Here is a 17,725-nt window from a genome sequence, read left to right on the forward strand (position 1 = left end):
TAATTTCTGAAGTAGACAGTTAAGTCTCATCTCTTTTGAAAGCTTCCATGTGATCTTTTCTATCATTAGAGTTACTCCTTTTGTTTATAAACAGTGAGAACACTTTTTTGTTCAGTATTCTGAAAGGTAGGTGGAAGGGAGAAGATTGGATTTATATTCTACATGTTTCTTTATATTCTACAAATTCCAGTAAATTATCGTTTGGAATTTCAGGTGGATTTCTTGCTCTCTTAGTTTATTGTTCTTACTTTTATTTATTAGTGGGAAGAGGGAGTATTATACTGCTCCTTCCTACTTTAGCTAACTGAAAACCAGCTTTCTGGTAAGTCTCAGTCAGGTTGCTGCATTGTACAGCTCAATAGATCAGTGACTTCAGTGATTTATATCTCCTCATTGATTCTAGAAAGCTTGCCATTTCCAGACTGCAGGGTCTGTTTTCATCTCTTGTTGTCTATTGGCTATAGGGCCTGTAGTGCTTGTTCAAAGGGTTCATCATCAGTGTACTGTTTGTTTGATTTATAGAACAAACTGAATACTTAGAAATAATGGTCAGGGCAGGATGTCATTTAAGATTTGCAAAATACTGTTGGTTTCAGAAAAGCAATGGCAGCTTGAGAAGCTTAAGCAAAGTGGGACTTGATTGTTAAGTTTCTCATTAATTTCCATGGGAACAGGTCTACAATGAGCAGCATAATCATAGTTTCCTTTTAGTAAGATTTGCATATTTAATATTTTTATTGTCTCTTTGTTGACACAGAGCATTAGAGATGTAGATGAGCCTTTAGAATTCTCAGAAGGCTGCTGTGTTTGCATCCTCTCATGGTACAAGCATATTTCTTAAACTCTTACTGGTCTGGGGAGACCAAGAGTTGGGTCGTTGTTTTTTTTACCTTTTGTTTGTTTTTTTTTTACCTGTCCAGCTTACTTCCAGAGCACCATTCCCATCTGTTACGTTTTCACAGAAACAAAACTGCATTGATCAGCAGGATAGCACTTACTTTGCCTTTGGTGGACTTCTGACCTGGAGACTATTTTGCTATTCAGCTTAAAAACCCAGCCTACCTTTAATTGTGTGAATGTCAGGCATACAACAGAGACTATTTAAAAGATTCAAAAGGTGGTCTTTATTTGAGGTAACACAAAAAGGATAGGAATCTAGGGGAAAAAAAAGGAATAAGCTACTCTACGCCATTATTTGCTGCCTTCAGCATGCTTACTGCAGAGCCTTCTGTAGGATTTGATCAACGTCATGCAGGAGATAGACATTTCCTCTTGCAGATCTCTCTCTGCCCCTTCCTGCCTCCCCCCAGCAGGCAGCTGCCTTTGATATTAGCAGATTTTTCACTCTTAAGAGGATTCTGTCATTCCAAAAGCCTTTGTCATCCTCCCTCTTACTTGACTTGACTTTAAGCACAAAAGGTGTTTAAGAAGCACCTGTTTTCTTTGCTTTCTTGAGTATGGATTTTTCACTCTACCCTTACTGCATATCACCCAGATAGAACTGGTTAAAGTGACAGGGCAGCGCCCCCAGTAAATTGCATGCCTAAACACGATTTCTAAGGTTAGTAATGTTTTCCTCTGTTGTGCAGCTTTTCCAGGTATGGTACGTGACATATCAGGGACCTTTTTAGCCCATGCCTGAAACACTACAACTCATTTATTATTACTCAGTAATAAACTAATTTTGAATATATGTGTACTTAAATGGGGACTTAATATATATGTGTACTTAAACACTCAAGCAGGCGTAACAGCAGTAAGTATCGAGGTATTCTAGTGAACATCATAGTAAAACAGGATATGTACTAGTGTGCAAGGTAAGTTCCTCAGATTTTGTAATTAGAAGATGAATGGGTTATTTCTTTAGGTGACTGGGATTTACTCTGGGAAGTTGTATTACTCCCCTTTATGTGATGAAATGTCATAACCTATGCTTTCTTCTACCTGTCCTTTGAAATTGCTGCCCTCTAGTTTGAGCAGGAAAGGTGTCCCTGGTCAGACGTTTATATTTTCTTCCATAGCTAGCCACATCTAATTCATGTCACATTCTCTCCTAAAAATGATTGTTTGTGTTTGAATTACATCTAAGAGATACCTTTGTCAATTTTTTTTCCCCAAGTTCACAGAAATTTTTTATGTCAGTGCACTCACCAGCACAACTTGAAGGGTAAATGGTTTAATGGCTCTTTTACAGATGCTTGATTGTTGCACCAGTGAGTAGTAGGAAGAAAAAAAAAAAAGCACAACTACTGTATTTATGGTTCCTTTGTGATCAGGATAGCACTAATGCTGAAAATCTGATGGAATGGCTCTTTGACATTCATGTTTTGAGGCTCAGAATGAGATCTGTGCCTCATGGTTTCTGTAAGAGTATTCAGTGATTAAGCCCGCAATTTATAAAATTGATTGTTGATTAAACTTTTAACATAGTAATAGTCAATTTCTAAGCTAGTTAATATTTTAAAAAGACATTGTTAGAAATGTGATTCACAGTGCTGATTTTTAATTCTGTTGTGTTTATGGGTTTTAATTAAGATAATGTCTTGCTGTTAACTCTCAAAGAGTTATATTTGCACAGTTATTCAAGCTGGAACTGTTCTTCATGAAAATACATGCTTAGACAGAGTTTATGTTCTGTAGTAGTTTACGGAAAATACATCTCACTTATAGACTAACCGAAAGATCATGGAAGTATGTGCCTTTGTATATAAGAATTATCAAAAAGGCACACAAAGAAAACTAAATGCTCATTAAAGGACTTCTCTAGATTTGTGTTGACACCCATTATTTAATGTTGATTTACATCACATTTTCCAATCTTAATCTTCCCATTAGTTGTCACACTGCATCTGCTTCTATAGTTAGAGAACATGGTTTACAAGGTAGAGACTGTCCACTTAGTGTTGCACTCGGGTGATAATTCACTCCATACATCTGTGTAGTTCTCTTTTTTCCTCTTATGCTCGCCTTGTCATTTTGGGCAGTGTTTTACATTGCCAGCTTGTAATCTCAGTGTTTTACTTGCTCTCTCTCATTGTCTCTCTCAACAGAGAACTTGGACACATAATTAATAGAGTTAGTAGGATACACTGTTCAATCCTATGATTTTTATAGACCTCCTGTAAAACTCAGCAGCCATAGTCCACTCAGCAGCAGCAGCTAATAATAACCCAATCTGACTGACTTGTAATAGACTGGGGCGCTTCTGAAAAGTTACATATTAGTGTGGATCTTAAATCAGTATTCAGGTTGGAGCTTGGTTCTCAGCCCATTATTTAGTAATTCAAATATTAGCTCTAGATGAAGAAAGGTGAAATACATTAGACATGAACATATGTTAGCTTTTCCTCAATAAAGTGCTTTATATGTCAGTGGCAAAATGCTTCCATTGAAAGCTGGTATGCTTAATTTTCATTGCAACTTTAAAAGAAGAAAATGCAAGATTTTTTATTAAAAAGATGATGAGTTCCACTTTTTAAAAATCTTAAGTAGGTGTAGCAGTTAAGTTGTGCATACACTTTTGCAGAATTGGCACAGCAGCATGTTTCATAGACCCTTCATGACTCCACTTATTTGGTACTGTAATCATGTAACTAGCAACTTGCTCTGTCTTTTTTTTCATTCGTATACAAGGGAGATTTGAAGCTATTTGCATAGTTAACTTCATTTCCACCTGTGAGTAATGACATTTTAAAAAATCATTTCAGGAAAACCTGTCAGAAGACAGTAGGAAATGTAAAGAAGGCATGGAAAAAATTCACACGCCAGCAGATGAAGATGCAAGAAGTGAAAGCAGCAACACTGAAGAAGAAAAAGAAAAGACAAAATTGCTATTGGAGCGTTTGAAAGCTCTGGAGGTAAGAAGTACAATGGTTTCACACATAAAAGACCACCCTACCCCCTGCCTCATTCATTTATTGGCACTGAATCACCTTGTAGTATAAATCCAGTATTTCACAGATCACCTGTACTCATGTTATGGTATTTTTTTATGATGCATTTACCAAGGATGAACAAGAAGCTTAATCTTAGAACTGCTGAAAGGATCCCTCTCTAATGTTGAGCATCAGATACCTTTAAAAAGAACTTCATACAGTATTTTAATTCAGTTGAGACCATTTAATAAGAGAAATTCTTTTTACTGGTTTTGTTTAAATTATTAATATTGTAAGATTAATATAGGTGGTTTAACAACTGTCATAAAACCAGTGTTGCTTCATTGTAGTTTATTGCTCAACTTTTAATTGCTGGACTGCTTGCTTGGGAGACCTCAGGTCTTTTTATTGCTAGATTGTGGAAAATCTATTTCCTTGTAGACCACATGGAAAACTGCACACTCTAGATTTTGAGTGCATTTCTGGAAAATTAGGATGTGCAAAGTAGTGCACCTTGTGGTAATTCCTAACTAGAGGAAAAGTTCTGAAGTATTGTTAAGCAACCACGGACAAGGTACAGGTAAGATTGTAACTGCTTATATATGTGAACTTATTTTGTGCTCCTCGATAGAAGCATGGGCTTTAATGTGTATAAAAAACCAAGAGTGTGCATATTTTAATATAATTTTGAACTAGTACAAAGGCATATTTTTAATTTGTCAGGTGTTTCCTCCATTCTCTTCTGTTCAGGTATTTATGTAGTGTTATGTGTGTGGATAAATGAATGCCTTAGAAAGATCTTAGTGGTAAACAAAGACTTCATCACTATGCCTATACTCTGGATTTTTGTTCTTGAGGACTTTGTTAAAAGTAAAACATGAATAGTTATAATCATGTTTGGATCTAAATACAGAATCTGAAAACTGAAAAGTATAGGCAGTCTATACAGTTTTTCTTTCCTTTAAAAGCTTAAAATAAAGTCTGTAAAATAAACACATTTACTACTAACTAACTCTAATTTTGCCCTGGGGAAAAAACATATGATACCAAATTTTTAAGACCCATAAAACTCTGATAAATGTACAGTTTACTATAGCCTTGCTTTATCTGTCGATGAAGAATGACTGTTGGTTCCTTGTGGTCTTTTATTTCCAAATATGCATGATTTGTGTTTGCTTCACCTTGTTCTTAATCAGTCTGCATGACAGTTGCAGTTCTTTATGTCCTCAGTTGTTAGGAAGTTGTTCAATAATGTCACAACCTTTATCAGTTGTGGCAAATTGCCCAGATACATAACGTAACATTATGGACAGATAGAATCTAGTTCTGGAAGGTCGGTGAATAGATCTCACTGATGTCAGTGTTGTGCAGTGGCTTCTTCAAAACACGGATTAGTGAATGCCAATACTTCAATAATTAATCTACATAAATAGCCTAAGGAGCTATCAAAGTAAAAAGATGAACTGCAGGGCCAACATTAATTGTGACCCAAGATAATTAAAACAAAGTGTTGTTAATTGTGTGTTGTTTAATGTTATATATCCTTGCACTTGATCTTTCTCTTGAAGAATATAAATTGGTTTATTAATGGTTTATTAATTAAGAGACATACTTTTTAAAGTTATATGCAATTAGCAGTTCTAATCCTTTACTATTGGCAGACTAATTATTCTAAATATTTTATTAGTCTATACAGAAAGGAACAAAAAATTACTGTTTGTTAGTTCCTGTGCTGTGGGTGTCAGAATCTTTAATCTTACTTTACATGATTAGATGTTACTGTATCATACACAATTAATAAAATCAGCAAGGCTAAAGTAGTTACTAAAGTTGGTCCTCCATCTGTGCAGTGTAGAATCTGAAGACTGCCTATAAACAGAACCTAGTAAAAGTAATAGTCAAAATGTGGGAACCTAATCTATTAATGCCTATTAATATAATTTCATTGATATAGCACTTTAAAGAAATCTTTTAATATCTTTTTGTATTTGTTTGTTTGTTACTCAAATTTAGCTCGTGACAAGATGTAGCCCAGTCTGTTAGAGCATTGTAAAATTATTCCATCCTTCTCCCTACCTGTATTCATCATCCTGTTGATAGAGTGAGCTTCTCTTGAAATGAGGGACCATATGTATGTATCTATATATGAGTATGAAAATGTATATGACAGTGCATATCTAGGAAAAAGTTTGATCAAGTGGTGTAACATTTTTATTATATAAAAGTTTAGATTCAGCAGGTAACGTTTTTGTGGTAAATACCTTCTCTTGACTGATCACATTAAAACAAAAGACGCTCGGTAAGTCTGAGCTAAGTTTCAAGTAAATAAAGTACCAAAAGAGAAAAGCTATCCACCAGCACAGGGATAAATGAGTAGTTTAGCTGGTACATACACAATATAATAGATTATTCAGTTTCTTTTATTTTGAATATCTATATGGGAAAAGAGTTCCTGTTTGGTGCCCAATGTGAGGCTGGAACCCATGACCCTGAGATTACGACTCTCACGCCCTGCCTGATTGCTAGGTGGGAACAGGAAAAAGGACTGTCGTGTTTTAAACCCAGCTGGCAGCCAAGAGAGAATTGGTTGGGTAAAGGTAAGGAGAATCACAGAATCACAGAATCATCTAGGTTGGAAAAGACCTTGAAGATCATCTAGTCCAACCATTAACCTAACACTGACAGTTCTCAACTCCACCATATCCCTCAGCGCTATGTCAACCCGACTCTTAAACACCTCCAGGGATGGGGACTCCACCACCTACCTGGGCAGCCCATTCCAACACCTAACGACCCGTTCTGTAAAAAAATGCTTCCTAATATCTAGTCTAAACCTTCCCTGGCGCAATTTGAGGCCATTACCTCTTGTCCTATCCCTTGTTACCTGGTTAAAGAGACTCATCCCCAGCTCTCTGCAACCTCCTTTCAGGTAGCTGTAGAGGGCAATGAGGTCTCCCCTCAGCCTCCTCTTCTCCAGACTAAACAACCCGAGTTCCCTCAGCTGCTCCTCGTATGAAGGTTGAGATAAAAAACAATTCAATAATTAAAATAAAACAAGAATTATGATAATAGTAGTAATAGAAAATACAAATGAGTAAGGCACAGTGTGATTGCTCACCTGTTCCCGGGTAGCAATCCCAGAGAAGAGAAGATCCTGAAACCACAATCCCAGAAGCAAGAGAGTGAGCTTCCTGGCCAACCCTCATCTATATGCTGAGCATGACATTACATGATATGGAATATTTGATTGGCTGGTTTGGGTCCGTTGCTCTGGCTCTGCTCTTTCCCAGCTTCTTGTGCAGCTGCGCACTAGCAGGACATAGGAAGTTGAAAAGTCCTTGGTTTCTTAGCTAAAAACATCAATGTTTTTACCAACATTCTTCTTATACCAAATCCCATAGTTAATCCAAAACACAGCACTATTATAGCTACAAAGAAGAAAAATTAGCTCTATCCAAGCCGAAACCCGGACACATACATGAAATAAATTGTTTCTGCCCTTCCTGAAGTACTGGCATGGTAGATATGAGATATGTGGTGTTTCTCTTCAGGAATTTCTGGCGATGTGAGGAAAAATGTAGTCATGTTGGACTGTTGGATATGGACCCGGAAATTATCAAATCTAAGTGTGAAAAAAGGAGTGAGGTTTCATTTTCACAGAAAACTCTTTTTAAATGTCTTCCATATCAGTGGAATTGTATTTAACTTTTTTTTTTTTTCTTGGGTGCTGTCAAATATATTGCCAAATAAATTTCTGTAATACCTTTTAGATTTTATTAACTTCTGTTTAACCTAGAAATTTTCTCACCGAACAATACAAATCAGTATAATAAAGTGTCTTTGTAGTCAGCCCAAGTGAAAGCTATCATATACTTTGATAAGAAATATATATACATATTCTTCCATTGCTCCTTTTACCTATAATCTTTTTACATCCTTTATCATTTACAGCAAATTCTATTTCCACTCTACTGACTGATAAATACCATACGTTTCTAATCAAATGAAACAGATGACAAATAACAAATGGTTCATACCATCTTGTATCCCATTTTATGTAGTTGAAATTAATTGTGATTTCCCGGATATCAAAACTCCTTTGTGCCTTCAGCATTTTTAGTTGGCTGCTCTTGAAATGCCACTTAATTTACTTCAGCAGTTATGATCAAATGCTTTCTAACTCTTACAAAGAAAAAAAATTCTCTGATAACTTCTCTGTGTATTTGGAGTGCTGAAAAAAATGAAATATTAATGAAGTACGGTGAATAACATATCAACTCCTTGGTGGAATTTCATTTTTTTAATCTGCTTTCATCACCAGAATAATTGCAATTTTTTATAAAATGGTATCCAGAAATGTACAAAAAAAAAATTTATTCTGAACACGCATTAACCCTCATATAGCAATTTCAGGTATATGTAGGTATATACACAATTACATTAAAACAACAATGTTATATTTCTAAAGTCATATGCATGTAAGTTGGAAATTTTTCACAGAACCTTAATGTGCCCTCTTGGGTATGTTAAGTATTATATGGACTCTCATTGCAAAACTGTATACTATTTCTTGTTTCCAGCAAGAACAGTTTACACAGGCACAGTGCACAGAGGAAAGCTTTGAAAATATTAGAAAACCAGTGTCTGTAAAGGCCTTAAGACTGTCCCAGAGCTTCATTATCCAGTATGGAGCTATGGGCTCTCTGCCCCAGTTTAGCCTTAAATGACTGAAGTACAGGCTGCCTGAGCACCTGCATAATTGCAAATGAATTAAACTGATATACTGAGTTAGTGTCAGTCTTAATCTAAACATGTCTGTAAAAGCCATAGTTACTTTGATTTTAAAGATTTAATCAGTGATAAATACTGTGTCAGCTTTGAAGGCTTGTTAAAGTCTGTCATTTGCACAGACATTTATACAGTGAAGATAATTCAGTATGAATTAACTGTGTCTAACTGTATGAAATGCTCCAGCTCTTCCGAACTTCCTTCTTTGCAACTGCAGTAGTGCAACTTTTTAGAAAGGATTTGCTTTTGGTTGGTTATGAAGAAAGTAAGCTGACTGGCATTGCTCCGAACTAAATGACCAAACAGTACTTAATGGAGGTCGTTTTGGACGATGCTCTGCTTTGCCAGTATAAAGGGGATTCCGTAAGAAACACAAATTTGTTGGTGGTGTTACATCCTTTCACACACTGCATGTCCTCTCAATTCCTCAAAAAGAAATAGAGTGTGAGTAGATACTGGATGAAGACTCAAGAAGACTAGATTTAGTTCCCATCTCAGTTGCGGTTTTCCTGCATTCTGTACAGTCTGTTTCATCTATTTGTGCCTTGGTACCACATCTGTAGGCAGGTAAAGAGCTAGAGTATGGCATGCACTCAAATACCTTGGGAAGCTGTCTGTTTTCCTCTGGCTTCTTCCATCTGAATGTATTCTTATACTGGAACTGGAAACACTTCAGAGGAGAGGGTCATAATGCCCTGGTTTAGTCTGGTAGGATAACATGTTTTACACAGGAAACAAAGAGGAAAACATTACAGAAGAGGTGGAATTAAGGTTTCAAGTCTAGAGGTGTCTGTCCAGCTCTTAGATGCTGAGTTACCACGTATAAGGAACATCTGAACTATAGATCCTAGATGCATTCTGCAGGAAAAAAGAATGTGAATTGACCCTGCTCACTCTAACCCTCTCTCTGTGCTGGTTCCCCTATGAATGTAGGCACAGGATTGACTTCTTCTCTGCATTTCTGAAGAGCTCAGAGTCCTTTCTCCCAGAAATCACTAGAAGTCTTTCACGTAAGCAGAGTGCAGGCGTGCTCCCTCCTGTGAGGCTTGTAAGTGGCTCTGTATGGCAGAAGTCAGCATGTACACTGCATCATATGGTGCATCATGCTTGTCTTATGACAAGGTGTCTGTCTGTTCTGGGGTGAGTAGTGCCTGCGTTTAGGATAGGACACACGTTTTTGCTAGCACCTATTCTGTTTCATGGCTGTATGAACATGCCTCATTTGACCACACACGGTCCCATTCCACTGCCCTCCATTAGATGAGCAGTGTACCATCACCTTCTTATGGCCAGTTCATGGGTTTTGGTTATGTGGGGGCAGTGTCCACTCTTCAGAAGAGATGATTTACCCACCTTAGCCTGTGATGGCACACAACTAATGCCTTGCTAAAAACACAGTATTTACATTCAAATTAAAATAAACATTGTCAAGAAGGAAGTGGTTTCCCTGGTTTGCTGAGTGTCCCCCTTCCCTCCCAGAAGTTTTGCAATGGGCACAAGTTCCACTGACCTCAAAAAATAATGATTGAAGGCTGCTCACAATCTTGATTTTTTCACCAAATAGCAAGCCACTAGGGTAGCATTAAATTGTAACCTTGAAGTTATCAAATGAAAAGCCTAATTCATGTGTGAAAATCTCATTGCTCGCGGGTGAATGAGACTCAATGAAAGTTTCAGTAAACTAAGCTGCAGTAGAAGCAGTATCTGCTAGACAAGAGTCACGAAACCACTCTAATTTTAATTATAGAATTTTGCCCTCTTGCCCTTTGCAGTTCATCATAGAAGGATGTGTTTTGTTTTAATAAATTGAGCTTTGGGAGAAAACTCACTCAGGATAATAAGCTAAATGTTCAAATATATTAGAAGGGTAATTTCCCTTGTATCATCACCATTAAACAAATGAGGAAGTATGTCAAGTATTTCCGATATTATGTTTTTACTACCCTGCAGAGGAAGAAAGACATGATATCAATGAACTATAAAAAAGATAAAAAAGAAATATGAGAAGGATACATATTTCCTTTGAGTGGGTTGAGAGGATAACTATTTTGAGTGGGATGCTGGTGGTTTTTGTTCTGCTCTTACGTTATTTTCTCTTCTCATTTTTTTCTCATTTTCCGTGTACTACGATGTAAAATGGTAAGAAAATTAATAATTATATTATTTTTCATGGAAAGAAACATGCAGTATGCAGGGGCAAAGAGCCTGAGTTTCTGAAAATAACTGAGGAAAAACTTGTTTATTGAAAGTCAGCTGCTTCACTTTGGTTTATAGGAAATTTGCATCACTTTACTTAGATGCATAGAAAAATCATGAAACTTTTAAATATTTTGTAGCAATGTTCTCAATATTTTGTAGCAACCAGTCTTGTTCCAGCCAATGCATTTAATCTGATTCAGCCAGAAGCCTCTCCTTAGCCCAATGCCTTGGCCATCCACATAGCTAAGATTCATTATGCTGATCAGTCACCAAAGGCCAACCTACTTAATCCTAATTATTGGATTATTTTACTTTTATATCTTTTCAGTAGGAGACTTTTATAATTAGTTTTCTGAACTGTGCCTAAGAATTCTTTTTTTTTTTTTTTTTTTAAAGCCAGGGATCAGACAATGAGGCAGGGAAAGTCTTATTTCCAAACTTACCCAGTGGCTGATAATGAATCAGCATTGACTTGCATCACTGGTTTCAAAACCAGCCCAGTTTATTCCAGCTCTTTGCCGGTAATAGTATTGGCAAACTGTTTTAGCTTCCCAATAACTAAGTAAATTTTAAATTAAAACCAGCAAGTACTATCAAGCTGAATGTATTCTATAATCTGTTGATGCTTGAACTCTTCTACTGTAGGTCTTCAGTGGCTCAGTTGTTCCGAGTCTTTGAGAAGCAAATTTCATGGCTGCTACCTGTTTCTCCTTGCCTTTGTGCTCTGGGGTGTTTTCCTCTTTGCCATCTATCCTCACCCACTCCTGCTGCAGTGTTTAAATGCACCGCCTTCCCAGATGTTTTTACCCTCCCTCCTGCCAGCTCATGCCCTCCTGCTGTTCAGATCTTCCACTGTGGCTTTTCCATCCATCCTACACGCTGCCTACGAGTGCATGAAGCTTCATTCTCCATAGTTGGCACAGAGACTGAATGGCTCTCAGTGGCTGATGCACCTTATCAGTTGGGATGGTAATAGAAATAATATCTTCATATAGAAGATGAAGACTAATAGAAACCTTTTGTGGGCAGAGAGTTAAATTCAGTTAGTATGTGATGAGTATTTCTTGCCGACAGTAAAATATTGAGGATCTAAAAGGACTTTCATTTTTTCTCTCTCCTTTCACACGTTTTTTTCCTAAGCCAGTCAAAATTCAAGGCAATTTCTTTTTTGGCATGCAAAAATCAAGATGATCTAGCAGGGATATGAATTTACACAGGGATGTTGAAAATAGCTCTGCCCACTGGATGTAGGAAGAGCTGTTCAGATTTGCTGTTTTTCATTGCTGTAACCATTTGCTGCTATCATTAGAGAGAGAGACTGCTGATCCACTGTTCCACCAAACAGTTCCATTTCCTGAAATGGAAGAGTGCCTTAATATAAATAAGTCTGTACATTAAGTCATTGCCTCCATGACTGGTGGAAGAGGCATGGAGGAGGCCATGCATATCTGCATTTTTCTGACTATTCAGTTAAATGACAGCTTAAAATACTTAGTTTCTAAAATCAACCGTGGTGCCTCCTGGGAATTTTAGTCTGAGTAACAGATGGTATTGTTTTCTTTTCTAACTAAGTCTAGGGAAAAAAAAGAATATCATCTCCTATGAAACACCACAGCAGTGATGCAGAAGTTAAATGTTTTGGGTCACAACATGCAGAGCTTCTGAGTTTTTGGCACATGTTGAAAAGGTAAAAACTTTCAGATCAGAACTCTCTGCTTTCTACTGTGAGATACCTACGAAGCAGTAATCTCTCGAAATTTGCTAATTCAGTGAAGTGCTCAACAGAATATGCTCTGACTGATGTTCCTATTCTGCTAAATTTTAAAACTGCATTTAATTGTTTTTAGTGTGACATCATGTCATACCCTATCAACTAGTTGTATAAAGGGAATTTTGCTGCATATCAGAATTTTTCTTCTTTAGCCTGCTCATGCAGTCAGTTTAGGTTTTAATAAATGTTATTAGCTTTCTAGCATTAGATATTTCAGTGCTCTTACGCCACACATCAGTCTGTCCAAGTGAGGTACAAGGAACATTGGAAAGGCAGAGTAACTTACACTGTTCCTGATTTGTACCTTCTCAAGATAGAATGACATAGAATATCCTTTTCCAGGGCAGGGAAAGGGAATCCAACATCTCCACATGGAAGAAACATTTCTTATATGCAATTTTTAATTCACATTAATATTTTAGTCAGGTTACTGTTTAGAAGATCCTTTAGTTTACCTATAGAGTTTTTTTTTTTGCCTGAATTATGGTGCATGCAGTTGTGAGCATTATAGGTGAACTATAGGATCCTCAGGACCTCTGAAATTTTTACAAAGAATGAGAACATAGATAAGCATTTAATGTTCATTTCAGCACAACCAATTGTAATTGCATATATTTATTGTAAAAGCAGATTATAAATGCAGTTTTTTCTATGATATTTCAAATTCCAGTACAATGGCTCTTTTCTTACAGCTATATACCACAGAGAAAGCTCTGTGTTACTTGCTTTGGCTGACATAACAAATGCTCTTTAAATAGTTCAAAGTATCGAATATGGCTACAAGAATAATGATTCGGTGCCAGAAGGTCTAAGAAATAGGTGTAGTCAGTGAAGAAAAGGTAAGTCACAGAAGTCAAGGAAAATCGTCTCGGTTTTATTAAACCTGTCAGATTTTCTCTATTGAAATAAATGTTAACCGTGTTCTGCAAAGAGTCCTTGCTAGGCTGCAGTGAAGGAATCTGATATTTCAGTCTGACTTTTATAATTTAAATAATGATAGTTTTTCAGTGCCCTTCTCTCCATGTATAGTGCCTTCTTGCACGTAATCAGTAGATAATGTAACTTACCTTTTTTAGCAATCAGGCATGTGGTACAATTGAAAATTCACTCTCCGCTGAATGAAATGAGATTTCCCAACACTGTGTTATAGATCTAGGTGACTGTGTTTATCCCAACACATCTATCATTTCAGAGAGTGAGACTCAGTAGTTTTTTTAAATAGTTTCTATCAGGTATGCATTCTGGGACGGATTCTACACAAGCACTTTCGGTGAGCCTTCTCATTGCTCACGGTGGCACTTCTTTCAGAGGGAGGATTCTGTGTGACAAGATTTTCGAATCATGCCTTATATTTTTAATTTGCATACTAATGCATGCAATTTGGCTGACAGTAATGACAGTTGTGTAGTTCATAAACTAAATAAATAGCTGCAGTTTCTGTCAAACTAACGTTATTAAGAAAATCCCAGTATTCTGTGGACATTCTCCACTGGCTGCATAGGAAATCCCAATTAATTTGCCTCAGCTGTTACAGCTGAATCCCTTACAACTCTTACATAGCAAAATAATTTCTCTCTTTTCATTTCTCTTTCCTGGCCTTGGAAAATGATGAAACAGTAATGAGATCTGCATGATGATGCACTTTTTCTTAATTTGATAGTGAATTCCTTTTTTTTTCATCTTGTAGAAATACAGAATTAGAGATTATAGCTGGGATTCTGGGCAGGTACAGTTGCACTCATATTGCTAGAATTACTGGAGCTGTGCTGGCTTCTGGAATATAAGGGTCTTGTCTCCTGTGGTGGCCATATGTTTAACTACACGTGCGAAATCTATATGATTAACATATTCATGAAATTCAATATTCACTGGCTTTTTTATGCAGCCACTTTAATAGTCCACAGCAGAAAATACTCAAACAATTATTTTTAAGTCTGCTTCATCCGTCATGGTGACAAGCAGAGATTTTAAGATTACTTATAAATATATAAAGAGAATAGATAAATCAAACGTGGAATAGTGTGACTTCAGACCATTATGCTTGACTCTGATTTTCGCTGATACTTCTGTAGATACCTACTCACTCACTAATTATTCAATTTCAGTGTATCATCAAAACAGCTATACATATATACAGTAGGTACAATATAACCTTATATGTGTGGACATGTATACCTGTATGCAAACATACGTGTTTCAGTGTACCTTTGTCTGGTTAAGCTCTGCAGTACTATTAAATGCCAAGTAGGAGAGTTTTGGTTTTTCATAGTGATCATTTTTTTCCTGTTTTTTTTTTTAATTACATGTTTTCACATATTGCCCATCCCTGCCAGCTGTAGGTTGCTTTTCCCCATATAGGGTCAGGGAGATCCTCCATTCTGTTTTGACTTAGGCCGAGCACCTTTCCTCTGCTTCCCACATCAAACAGCTAAAACAGGGTCTCTGCCCCAGGATAGCCTCTGTTCTGCTGTTTAGCAGTGTGCAGCTGTGGCCTTCCCATTGAGAGCAAGAACTGCCATCTGATCTTTTTGACAGACGAGCCCATGTTTCCTGGGCAGGTGAAAATGATCAGATTGCCTGGCAGGGCTCCCCAGTTGCATCTGGGATCTGGAGGTGCATAATGCCATCTAGAGGGCAGAGATTCCTCCCTTCCCCCAGGAATACCTGTGATAACTGCTGGCCTTCCATCACATCTGGTGACAGTGCTCATTCATCTTTCTCATTCATGCATTTTCCTATTCCTCTTCTGGTTAGTATGTACTCATACAAGGCCAAGGCTTGGAAATTACTTAGGAGAACAGAAACACTCAGTTAGTAATTACAACTCATTCCCTTTAGTAAGCCTGCAGGTTTCCCTGTCTTCAGTCAGTCAAATGGTCTGTTCCTTCAGAATAATCCTGATTTTAAATCCTCTGAGTCTTAATGCTGAAGTTCTTCAGGAAAAAGTTCTTTTAAAAAGAGGAAGTAAGACCTAGGTTTGTCGTTCAGCTTGTTGGTAACCTGTAAGAAAAAGAGTACTTACAAATCGGTTACTTTGCTAGACAAAGTCCTCTGTAAAGTTATGGCAGCAACAGTTTCAGGTTAGCTGAAGAGATGGATCTGAGGGTTGCACATTATGTGAGACTGTTGTGTGTTTAGACAGAAGAAGCTAAAATCTTCATTTATTGTATTGCATCTCTTCTGCTGAAATACTTAGCATTTCTCTTAACAGTTTATGGTAAGCTGGAAATGGGCAGAGACAGGCTTTTCAGTGAAGAGGTCATACGTCTTAAACAGCTGAAGTTTCTCCTTACTTGCCTTGTAATAGCTCCTTTTTTTTCTTCTTTTAAACCTTATGGAGTCTGCTTATTTAGACCTTAGACATGTGCCAGAGAAAAGCCTGTTGCCTCCTCCTTGATAATTTTCTTCAGTCCTATATTACATTTGATGTCATTATACTTTAACTGCTATTACCAATAATGACAGTTGTAATATTCTTTTTCTTAAATAAGCAATGAATGTTCTTTCTGTAACCTTAAATTTGATCTGTGTCATCACAAAAACAATTTTGTTAGACATTGTAGTGTCTCCCCAGTGCCATGCAGAGAAAGCTGTTCCGTACATACATACATTAATTTGATTAAATTAAGGTAGGAGGAGTGAGGAAAGAAAGAGACCATGTTACGAACTTTATACACAATATAGGCTTTTTATATAGTGCCCTGTCATGCAAGGTAGTTCAGGTAGCGGAAGCAGTGTAGCTGCATGGCATAGTTTTCATTTGAACTAATTAATTCTTCTTGAAAACCAGGGTATTAGTCCCACTAGATCAATGCATTAGCAACCTGAGCCAGCCTTAGTGGATCTTCGCAGAGCTGCTTGGTGTAGTGTTGACATAACTTCACTGCTAAGGAAACAGGTTGTGTTGTTACCTCTTGGCTCCTCTTGGTGTGGCAGAATATTTTTTTTTTCATTCCAGTGGTGGTCTTCTTTGTACTCCTTTTATCAAATATTTTGTCCTTCACAGTGACCTTAGAGTAACTATTCAAAATTTTACCCAATTAGATGGGTAAAAACAGGTATTCCTAGTTCACTGTAAAAAAGAACTTGCAAAAGTTAGGGAAAAAGCTGTATTTTTCACAGAGAAATTGAATAGAAATAAGAGATGAGAACTTCTCATGTTTTTAAGCAACTGATTTGCCCTGCTAGTGACCTCTGCCAGGCAGGAATATTTCCCAATTTCAGGCCAATCTGACAAAGCAGTAATGTGATCGATCCTAGGTATATATTACATTGCATAGTATTTCATACATTGATTTATTTTTGTTCTTTTCTCCACATTTTCCCTTCAGGCCAATCGATTAATCACATAGTGCTCTTGAACAGCAGCTTGGCATAAGATAACAGTCACATTTCCTTATGTTTGATACTAGTGTTAGTGTATTTGGCTATCAAATTTGGACATGTGAAGGTAGGTGCAGTTCCAGTGGCTGCACGTGAGTTGTGCTTACTTACACGTGATGCTAATTTGCTTTTCATGCCTGAGCTTCTTACCAGAGCACCACCGAATCCCATCAGCTTTGACTTAATGTGTGTTCCATATGAGACTGTTATTGTCATCCAAAGCTTGTTTTTTTAAGAACTTCTAGAGTTTTCTACATTCTCCCAAAGTGTGAAGTCTAAGGCTTTTCTTGGACCTCCTAGGGATGTAGTTTACCAACAAATATAGGTACAAAGAACAAAATCTGAGATAAATTTTATAAGCTGAAGAGCAAGATTAAGTAAATAATTGGAAAATATTTACTATTTAGTATTGCACTTAATAATATATAATTAAAATAGGATTTACTTTCCATGTAGCTGGCTTTAATGTATATGTTTCTGTACACTTTAATATTTTCTATTTTCATAAAGTACAAAGCTGTAAAATTATCCAAGTAAGTGTCGGGCACATCTCTGTTGTATGCAGGAAAAAGCCTTCCCAACGGGCCTATCTTTTACTTTGGTGTTACGGGATACATTCTTGTCCTGGCAGATGACTTCCTTAGGCCTATCACTATAAATTTAGGATCTGAAGATAGCCTGTTATAATTGTATGTCTACCTTAGCAAGC

The 17,725-nt window shown here is 36.9% G+C and overlaps 1 protein-coding gene across 5 annotated transcripts in view; it reads left to right on the plus strand.

The window, feature by feature from the left end:
* NCKAP5 (NCK associated protein 5) overlaps window positions 1-17,725 on the plus strand; it is a 431,510-nt gene that overhangs the window by 294,012 nt on the left and 119,773 nt on the right. For all 5 annotated transcript variants that reach the window (XM_074828613.1, XM_074828612.1, XM_074828616.1 and 2 more), the window contains one exon: window positions 3,708-3,857. In XM_074828613.1, coding sequence (XP_074684714.1) covers window positions 3,708-3,857 — 150 coding nt within the window. The remainder of the gene's footprint in view (window positions 1-3,707; window positions 3,858-17,725) is intronic.

Source organism: Strix aluco, chromosome 6, assembly GCF_031877795.1.
Source record: "Strix aluco isolate bStrAlu1 chromosome 6, bStrAlu1.hap1, whole genome shotgun sequence".
NCBI lineage: Eukaryota > Metazoa > Chordata > Aves > Strigiformes > Strigidae > Strix > Strix aluco.